The 11,053-nt window shown below is 34.1% G+C and overlaps 1 protein-coding gene across 1 annotated transcript; it reads right to left on the bottom strand.

The window, feature by feature from the left end:
• Positions 1-1,351: 1,351 nt before the first annotated feature.
• On the bottom strand, positions 1,352-7,948 carry LOC140976809 (imidazole glycerol phosphate synthase hisHF, chloroplastic). The gene is made up of 19 exons (XM_073441133.1): positions 7,705-7,948; positions 7,448-7,530; positions 7,193-7,287; positions 6,751-6,854; positions 6,279-6,448; positions 6,057-6,171; positions 5,879-5,934; positions 5,756-5,794; positions 5,160-5,258; positions 4,514-4,576; positions 4,268-4,330; positions 3,990-4,072; positions 3,721-3,829; positions 3,594-3,647; positions 3,349-3,439; positions 3,032-3,069; positions 2,445-2,550; positions 1,924-2,090; positions 1,352-1,608 (listed from the first exon to the last, which is right to left on the bottom strand). Exons 1-19 carry the CDS (start codon positions 7,871-7,873, stop codon positions 1,549-1,551), a joined length of 1,764 nt encoding a protein of 587 aa, XP_073297234.1. The 5' UTR covers positions 7,874-7,948; the 3' UTR covers positions 1,352-1,548.
• Between the last annotated feature and the right edge of the window lie 3,105 nt (positions 7,949-11,053).

Here is an 11,053-nt window from a genome sequence, read left to right as displayed (position 1 = left end):
TTTTTTGTTTTTGTTTTTCTAGCCCACGCTTAGAAGTCAATAATCTCTTTTTCCCTTTTCCGAGCCAATTAATCTGCAGAAATCTGAGGTTACATTTAATAAAGTATTTGTGATTGAATTTTCACCAGCACATCAAAAATTCCAAGATAATGGCATAAATTCTTGTCAGAATATGATAATTCTATCATGCAGTGATTGTATGTATTCAGTAGTCAATAGTGATACTAGAGAATTTCATTCGACCTATGTCTGGAGGGGTGTTTATAACTATTATTACCGAAATCAAGACGTCATTCTTTTATTGGGACGTTAGTGTCACTAGGCCAAGAAGCTTTTAGCATATTACACATATTTACATATACACAAAAACCTTCTACTCACACACACACACACACACACACACACATATATATATATATATATTTTTCACGTCTTTGGTCAATCCATTTTCAATACCGTATCTTTAGTGCCTATAAATACCACTAAGACCGTGACACAATACACTATTCGAGCCAACAAAATCAACAAAGATCCCTTCGTTAAGTAAGCTTCATATGGCCACCTTCAGATCTTCAACTTCGCTCGTGAGGGAGGATTATGTCGGTCCTAAGGAGGAAGGATGATGCGGAGTATATCAAACTAGGAAAGTTTGTTTTAAATATTAACAAGATTCTAGCCGTCTGTGGACCTATGCTGACGTGTTTAGCTGTGACTGGTGTATCATTCATTGGATCGCCAATTCTTGGATCAATGCCTTCCTTATTCGTGATTGTATTTGGAGCACTGGCAACAATCATGAGCACAGTTGAACATGGAGGTCAAATGGGTATGGTGTTTGAGACGTAAAGAAGCATGGCTGGCTTCTTTAAGCTGATGGAGGAAAACATTGAAACAACTTTGGAGCAAAGGCAACAGATTAGAGAGAATGGGCAAGAGTTCAAAGAAAAAGTAGCTGTTGAACTGGGCAGAAATCTGTCGAAACTCAGAGATCTTGCAAGCGCTTCTTGTTCGAGAATTCCAAATTCACAGGAGTTCGCAAGCAAGTTATTCTGATGAAGTTATACCAGGACCGAGTTTCATTGAGTCATCCGCGGACCATAGTGAATAATCATTCAACCAACTTAACATTATTCGACTTTCATGTAAGAGAGAGGATCATCAATTTGGTCCATGTCGAAACGACCCTTTGGCAAAAGTTCAATTTCAGTTGTCAAAGGAGATCCAATGGTAATTAGGATAGAACACAAATGACATATATATTAAATTTTATCTTCTTTATTAGTATGTTAATCAAAACTTTTAAAAATCCAGGGCAGCAAGATAGCAACACACTTGCAAATATACACCAAAGTAAACATTCCAAAAGATATTCATCGAGCTTACTTTTAATTACAGAAAAACACATGCGTAAGACCAGGCTGAAATTTTCTGAGATAAGACGAATACAGATAAAAGATATATATCACAAGAGTACCTCAGAAACAAATTAAATCAAAGTTTTCAGTCAGTTGATATGACACAATACCTTCGGTCATTAAGCCAAGATTGTCATATTCGAACTTCAATTCCAGAATTTAGTAAGTGAACTTTCACTGAAGGAACAGGAACCTGAAATTTGTACAACGAGGTAATGAAGTCAAAAGTTGATGTGAGTATAAAGCTCATTGACTTTCAATTCGTTTTTTTTTTTAAATTTAACAATCCTACGGAACTGGTTGATTTTGCCTTCATAAATTATACTGTGCATAGACCGATAGATGGACCAACAATGATGTCTCAAGGATTGCCTAAGAAAAATAACTGAGAAGTTCATCCAATATCATGAATAAGAAATCAAACTATCAAAGAGGATGAGGCATGTCTTTCAGAGAGAATTCATCAATAAAACTCCTACTTTAAATAGATACTGAATTACTGTGTTACCTCCTTTCGATGGAAAATACCAGCAGCTAGGGCAGCTGATGCATTTGTTCTAGAGAAAACTTCAGAGAAGTGTTCAGGCGCACCAGCACCACTACTTGCTATTACAGGGATACTAACAGCGTCTGATATAAGTTTTATTAAATCTATATCAAATCCTTTCCCTTGACCTGAATAGATATAATAAACCAAAAGTTTAATTAGCTCCCATAAAAAAACAAAGCACAAATAATAGCAAGTCCCATCAACAATTCTATGAAGAAGAACTACTCTGTATATCAACACAACATTCGCAAATGTGACAACCTAATGAAGAATATCAAAGAACAGATTTTGGAGAAGTGGGGGCTGCTTTTTTGTCCTTCAAGCTACCAGCTTCTCCATAATCAGTTAGTAAAAGGAAAATTCGGAGCTGACGAAGTGAATAATGACAAAACATAATTAATCTAAGCTTTAAAAAAACACATCAAAGTTCCATGGAAGAAACTAAGACATGCTCAATCACTGGTTTGAATTATGCATACCATCGCAGTCAATACAGTTCAGGAGTATTTCTCCTGCTCCCAGTTCTTCAACAGCTTTTGCAAGCTCGTATGCTCCAATTGGTCGACCCTCTCGCCCACCGTTCACCTAAAAAAAGTAACTAAATTGTTTTCAAGTGCTTAGGGGGATGTAATGTAATCTATTCCACAGGGTATCTCAAAATAAAAAGAGAAGGAAATAAATAATAATGAAGGCGAAGGCCACTACTTTGCACAATCAAGGTCTAAATCTTGAGAACAGCTAAGAGTATATGAAAGCTTTAAAACCTCACCCAGACCCACGATTAGAGTTTCTTATCATAACAGTCAAAAGTTGTGAAATCTCTTCCATTAGATTCAGAATGCTCGAGCAGGTACCACGTGAAATGATGAAAATAAGGAATTCTATCTATAATAATTATAATACCACCTACTTATGTCAATTGAATTTTAACCGTTACAAATTCAGTGATATATGAACCTTTGCATATGTTATCTCGGTACATTGCAGCAAGTACTTTTGTTTAGGCAAAAATGACAAGAAACTGATTGATAAATGAATTTTGACAGATTGAAAATTATATACTTACCGTGCATTGATACCACGCATATTCCTCTCCATTTGGACCTGACATAAGCATAAAATGTTTGTTACTGGCAGCTTCTAGTCGTTAGCAATTTTATTTTTCCTGTTTAATACGATTCTAGGAGGTAAGCTGATCAGACCAAAGAAAATATAAAATTCTTGGTTCTGTATCTAAATGATCATAGTCTAATCAACTGCCAATGGACAGATGTACAAATTTCCAGTTATGTACAGGAGGAGACTGCAAAGAAAATAATTTGATATTTTAAATAAATAAACCCAAAGCAACTAATAAGCACATGGATCACATCTACCGTTTACCTGGGTTTGTTGTTACTTTAATGGACTTGAATTCCACGTCCTTAGGATCTTTCAAGTACACTCTATGTGGATCAATGCTTACAACCACAGCCTAAAACACAAAAAGAAGAAAAGAACAAAGTAAAAACACATTTGGAAGCGAATATGGAAAGGGAAAGTTGAAAATAGACGACATATTTAATCGAATACTTGAATTGATATTATGAACAGGAAAATCAATAAAATTTGTTTGGTGCAAAACTCACTTGATTTCCATAAACTCTGGAGATTTGCTCTAGGCTGCTTTTTCCTGTTTTTACCTAGAGGAAAATCGGCATAAACTTCACATAAAATAAAATTATCACAAAAAGGCAAGATGAGAAAGGAGAGTACATTGGTTTTTAGGTACTCTTCAGCAGCATAAACTGCATCACTACCAATAGATATCTTATCTGCACCAGATCGGAAATATTCTGAAGCAACTTCCAAACTCGAGTAGTACCTGTGGAATATGCATTGCATAAACACCAATAACAAGTAGAACTCTCACTAAAAAATTATGGTGCTATATAGCAAGTCTTGTAGCACAATTACAAGAACGCAAATTGAAAAAAGAAGTTCTCTTCGCAGAGTCAAAGACCTAATGTTAAAAAGATAATTACCTGCCATTGGAATCAGTAAAATCTCGAATACCACCTCCAACTGTTAATGGCACAAAAACATTCTCCGATGCATGCCTCAATACCTATGAGGAAAAACAGAACTAAGTTGATACCAATGTTGTCAAATCTCCTGCTGACAGCCACTGTTATTTCATGCTTAAAATAAAAAGCTCCTGAATCCCTAACAAGGAAAAGAACAGAGTACACAAGGCTAAAAAGCCTGCAAACTAAAAAGTTCCTGTTATTCAGATTGAAATACAACAATTGAAAAAACAAACCTGCAACATTGGCAAATCGCCTAGAGGGAAGTCGCGAAAACCAGTAATATTCAGAAAGCTAATCTGAAATAGCATGAAAGAGAATATTGAGTCATCTTCGTCTGTCTGGATTTTCTTTTTAACATTTCCTTCTGGTTTACCAGTTCTGTATATACATGCTCCATGGGAAGCATTGTTTTTTTTTATGCATGTTTATCAAACTGCAATGTCAGTACAGTTGTTTGTTGCCAAAGGGTATGGCATTACCTCATCCGCCCCATCTTTGTAATACTGTCCAGCAAGATCCACTGGCTTGCCAAGATTTCTCACCTTTAAAAATTGCAAGAAAAAAATGTTAAACAGATCTTGCACTAACATCAATTCTATATTGCTTTACCCTAAAGGAAGACACTGAATTTCATCATTTGAACAGGAAAGAAGTTGAAATATCAATTAACTTGAACACATGCACTTCTCACATCAGAATAATATGAAGGACTGAGGATCTAAATTATAATAAGATATTTTAACATAATGTAAAATCTAGATTAAAGATTATCAAAGAATGCTCATTAGCAACAACCAGCTAAGAGATTATGACTTCTAGAAAATACTTGATCATAACACTTGAAATACATGCAAAATAACTAAGTGATTTTAAGACGGAATTTTTATAACAGTCAAACACTGAAAAATTTGCTTGTTCATTTTTAAAGGCTTGTTTACGCAAAATTCACAAAAATAACGAGAATCCAAAAGGGCTTGCACTCGTTTATGGAAAGAATTTCCCTGCTCACTCACTAATCAAAGGTTTTCCACATCAAAAGGTAACTAACAAAGCATAATTCTATGACATAAATAAAGTATAAATATGAGAATAACTGCAGTATAATCACTTGCACATTCTCTATACCTCATTTTCCTTGGTGTGCTCCCTTACATCATATTGGTCGCCTTTAGTTACGACAAGATCACCTTTGTCATTGGTCCTCACATCAAGACAAGCTATTACCTGAACCAAGTGTAAATCAAACAAATAAATGTTTCTCCGTTTTGGTAACCAAAACAGAAACTTGCTTTCCTACAGCTCGCACAATCAGCTCCAATAACTCTAACTGGGCAGGACTGCACACATTGGAAATTCATTAAGCAGCAGTGCAGTGAAATAATTATGACACAAAAGTATCGTTCTGTGGCTGGATGCATCTCTGTGAAAAATTCTTGCTTTGGCTGGTTATTACAATTTGGTTTGGTTAGGACATCATAGAAAAAGGATTTATACCTTGATTTTGGAACACTGATTTCATTCTCAATATTGTTCACAATTTAATTGCAGGGATAGTTTTCAAATTTTTTAACTTCCACAGATTTATACGAACGATACTAGTTTTGGTGCCCTTTCAAATCTCAGACATTCAGGATTTTCTAATCCCATAAATCTGAATTCAAGTGGTGAAAACCGAACTATCAAACCAAGCTTTTCGATATCATGCTATCAGCATTACTGACCCTCTTAGCGAGCTTAGATGCTGTCCCTGGGACTGGCTTCTGTCTTCACATGAAAATTGTTATTGGTTAGGTACCGTGTCAAATAACCACAGAAACAAAGCATAATACTGGAGCTGGTGTTACCTTTGGTATCTCTGGACTGGGATACAAAAACCTTCGCAGAACAGAAAGGCCAACATCTGCAAAACTCATTAATGTGATTAACCAGATGAATAAATTCCTGAACAGGACACTATAAAACACATAAAGACAGGTTCAATTCCCTCTATTCCGTCAACAGGGATCTGAGAAATATTCTTACCTCCACTCTTCTCTGGGTGAAATTGAACCGCATGGACATTTCCTCTTCTTACTGAGGCTATAAAATTGTCGCCATAGTTGCATGTAGAAGATACCCATTCACGGTTATCGTCTGACTGTAGAAAATAAGGAGAAATTGGCTACTTGAGATGTGATAGAAAGAAATGAGAAATTGGAACAAATGGCGTCATTGGATATGTATTGAGAAAAAATGAGAATTTACTGGAAGTGCACGGTAAGAATGAACAAAATAAACATGGTGACTCCCGATGTCATCCAAAATCTGTGATTCTTTAGTTATTTGAATAGCATCCCACCCAATATGAGGTACTCTGAAACCATTTGATGAGTCAAAACGACCTACCACCCCAGGAATCAAACCAAGGCCTTTCACTGAAAAAATGGCATGTAAAATCAAATTTAAAAGACAAAACCAACATTAATACTGAGAATGACTGGCATTTTAGTAAATGAGAAAATAATTACATTGAAAAGGCAAACCAAATGAAAAAAAAAAATCAAATTGAAAAGGCAAAACGGAATCTTAAAGTTTTAGAGCATTGAAGAATTAAAGCTGGAAAACTATACAAATCTACTTTTTGAATAACCGTCTCATAAATATAATCATAAGGAAACATTACTCTACAAATTGAGCCAGAAATGTATGTAAACTAATTTTTGCATCAATCATTTACCTGGCCCATTTTCCTCGCTTGATTCAAAAAGTAGCTGCAGTCCAAGACAAATACCAAGAAATGGGCGATCTTGCTCAATGTAAGCACAAAGTGCTTCAGCCATTCTACAGATATGACATAAAGTTGCATGACATTTTCAGTCACTTAACAGATAACTACAGTGTAAAGATTCCTTCCACTTAACTGCTAAATCAATCATACGTGTTCTCAATCGGAAAAGCCAACAATAAATGAGAACTACCTCATAACGTGAGAGAAATGGAAAAAAATATGAGATAAACAATAACACAATTGCATTCCTTATTCAACATGCAATCATTCTTAATCTGTTGGATAAAATTTTCAGCTCCTTAAACTATTCAAATTGAATTTTTCACTTCAAAATCAGATCACAATCAAAATGCATAACATAAAATAAAGAATGCAGCATAAAGAGGCTCACCCCTTCTTGCTCAGCACATCCATGGCAGGTGCAAAGGCCCCTACACCAGGAAATATAAGACGTTTTGCATTCAGAATATCCTCTGGCGTTTGTACCTACATCACAGTTAAACTTCAACAAATTAGAAAACACCCTTTTAAAAAATAAATAATAAACTCGATTCTATTCATTTCAATTTCGGTTTCCCTTCATGCGGGACTACACGACTAACTTGTGAAGGAAAAACTAGAATTGAAAGTTTGAGCAAAAAATTACATCTTTGATATCGAATCCAAGAAAACGAATAGCGTTTCTGACACTCCGTACATTTCCAGCTCCGTAATCAAGCAATGTCACCACTATCACCAAAAAAAAAAACACAGCAAATTGAAAATTACAAAAAGAACACAGCTTAATCAGAAGAATTCAGGAAAACTACTCATGAATCTACAAATACACAACTAATACTTTCCACGCTTTCCCATCATTGCTTACGCATCGCTCATATTCTATATAGGTATTTTTAAGAGTACCAGAGTCATCGGCAGAATAAGCAGAAGCGCGAACTGAGAAAGCTCTTGAAGGTCTGTATTTGAGCCGGTGAAAGCGAATGAACTGTTGCGAAAGACGGCCAGAGGAGTACGGGCAAGAGGATTTTGCTGTAGGTACATGTGAAGCATAAGAAACCCCCGCCGCCGCCATTTGAGGTGCCGCAAATTGCGCCACCCTCGTCCGAGCTTTTGTAGTTCTACAAATACCGTTTGGTGTCCAACGATGTAATGAATATATTTTGGGCCGAAATCCTTTTCAGTTAGCCCAAAAGTGAAAAACAAAGTATAGTTGAATTTAATTATTTTTAAATGAAAATTTCTCAAATCGACTATTTATTTGAACAAAATCAATTATTTATGGTTTGATAATTAATATTATTCTTGATTTCCAAAGATTATAGAAAAAATAATGGGGAAGGTAAATAGATTATTTTTTTATAAAAAAAATACCTATATAAAAGAACAATTTTATTTTCTAATATGCATATAAGGTGGAGTTATTATAACTACATTCTTGATATATACATTTAAGCATAAGAATTACATTAAAAAATATGCGAAACGATCTCATGGGTCAATTTTGTGATACGAGACTCTTATTTGAGTTATCCATTAAAAAGTATTACATTTTATGTCAAAATTATTAATTTTCATTATAAATATAGATATGATTAACTCGTCTACGAATAAAAATCCGTGAAATCGACTCATAAGATATATACCAAGTATTAAGCATCATTGAAGTTATCTAGCAATACTATTCATAAAGTCAACTGTGCTACATTTGATTCAGTCTTGGAAAATGAGTCTGAATCACTTACGTTTACCGTATTAATAAAAAGCTATAGTTAGTACAATTCAAAAATATGTTTATTGTTGAAAATTAATATTTTAATATTAATATTTGAATATTGAATGTTGAATATTTGATAAAATTAGGTGTTGAATATTGAAATTTGTGTGTGATGATGAAGGTAATGATGTAATTTATTTTTGGATTATTTGTAAAGAAATTCTACAAATAGATCTCCCATTTGTGAAGAAAATCACAATTGAGTTGAGAAAAAAATATTATAAAATGTGTAATGTGATAATTTTGAGAGTTTGAGATTTTTACTTTTTAGCGTAAATTTTTACTTTTTCACAACACGTTATCAGCACGAAGCTCTAAAAGTCTTCCATATTTTTCCAAGCTCCAAAACAGAAGAAAAATGTAACAAAAATAATAATATTTATTTTANTACATTTATTTTCTTATACACCAACGGTCATAAACGGTAACAAAACGGCTAGTTTTTGCCCTATAAATATGATCTCACAAATATATTCAATCACTCCAACTTTCTTTTCTTCTCTAAAATTATTCTTCATCAAATTTTTGAAGAGAAAAGAAGATGGCTTTTACAAAGTTATTTCTAATTATTTTGGTTATAATACTCACGAATCTTGTACTTATCGGAGAATATCATCCTCGTGTGTTTTCTTTATTTTTACGAATGCTTGTATTTGTTGTTTATCCATTACTTTGTATTGCAATATTCATTAACTAATAAAATGCATCGTAATTTTTTTTAGTACCAACATGTCAAACTTGGCAAAGCTCGAATTCATTGCTCTTGATATTACAGGAAAGAATTATATGTCATGGACTCTCGATGTAGAAATGCATCTTGAGTCATTAGGTCTAAATGAGACCATAAAAGAAAATGGCATATGCACATCACAAGAAAAGGCAAGAGCCATGATATTTTTGCGTCGACATCACGACGAGGGATTAAAATGTGAATATCTGATTGAAAAAGATCCAATGGCGTTGTGGAAGGGATTAAAAGAAAGATTCGAACATATAAGGGAAGTTATACTCGACCGCCCGGGATGAATGGAATACGTTGAGATTCCAAGATTTTAAGAAAGTCAATGATTACAACTCGGCGATGTATCGAATAATCTAGCAACTGAAATTTTGTGGGCATGAGATTACTGAATTGGAAATGCTTGAAAAAACATTTTTCACTTTTCACGCATCGAATATAAATCTACAACAACAATATAGAGTGCGTGGATTTTCGAGATATTCTGAACTAATAGCTTGTCTCCTTGTGGCGGAAAAGAATAATGAGATTTTAATGAGAAATCATCAGGCACGACCCACTGGTTCAACGGCATTTCCTGAAGTAAATGTCGTAAGCAAAAATAAATTTAAACCTGGAAACCAAAATCAAAGTTATAGGCAAGATTTTGGTCGAGGACAAAATCGAGGTCGTGGTCGTGGTCGTGGACGTGGAAGTGGTCGTGATCGTGGACGCGGCTGTGATTTTGAAAATAATCGAGATAGTTATTTCTATAAATCATCTCAAAAGAGCGTCCCAAACCATCCACCGAAAAGGCATCAAGAGAATATGAGTGTTAATGAGAATCATTCAAAAAGATTTGAAAGTTCTTGTTTCAGATGTGGTACTCCAGGACATTGGTCCCGTATTTGTCGAGCCCCTGAGCACCTTTTTAAATTTTATAAAGAATCAATAAAGGGGAAAGAAAAGGAGACCAACTTTACTGAACACAGTGAACCTTTGAGTGGTTCAACTCATTTTGATGCTGGAGATTTTCTGATTGATTTATCAGATAATGATCAATTTGCTGGTGGAATAAATATGTAAAATATTTTATTTTTTCATGTATTCGTATGATAATATTTTATAGTGTGTTATATTGTATTGTATTTTATTTTATTTTATTGCATATTTTTTTGAAGTTCAAATATGGAAAATGCTATGAACCAAGCTGAAGTTTGCATACCTGATAGTGGTACAACGCACACTATTCTCCGAGATAAAAGATATTTCTTGGAACTAAAACCAATAAAAACAATGGTGAATACAATATCAGGTCCTGTAGACTTGATTAAAGGATGTGATAAAGCACAATTTTTGTTACCTAATGGTACAAAAATTTTGATCAATGATGTTTTGTATTCACCACAATCGAAAAAAAATTTGTTGAGTTTTAATGATATATATTCCCATGGGTATGATACTCAAACAATGAATGAAGGGAATGAGAAATATATGTGGCTTACCACATATAAATCAGGAAAGAAATATGTGATTGANTTTTGTATTCACCACAATCGAAAAAAAAATTGTTGAGTTTTAATGATATATATTCCCATGGGTATGATACTCAAACAATGAATGAAGGGAATGAGAAATATATGTGGCTTACCACATATAAATCAGGAAAGAAATATGTGATTGAAAAACTACTAATGCTCCCTACTTGATTGCATTATACACATATAAGTCTCATTGAATCAAACATGGTAGTTGATAAT

The sequence above is a fragment of the Primulina huaijiensis genome, chromosome 5 (assembly GCF_012295235.1).
Source record: "Primulina huaijiensis isolate GDHJ02 chromosome 5, ASM1229523v2, whole genome shotgun sequence".
NCBI classification, from domain to species: domain Eukaryota; kingdom Viridiplantae; phylum Streptophyta; class Magnoliopsida; order Lamiales; family Gesneriaceae; genus Primulina; species Primulina huaijiensis.
The sequence above is the reverse complement of the archived record's forward strand: the minus strand, read 5'-3'. Positions and strand labels throughout refer to the sequence as shown.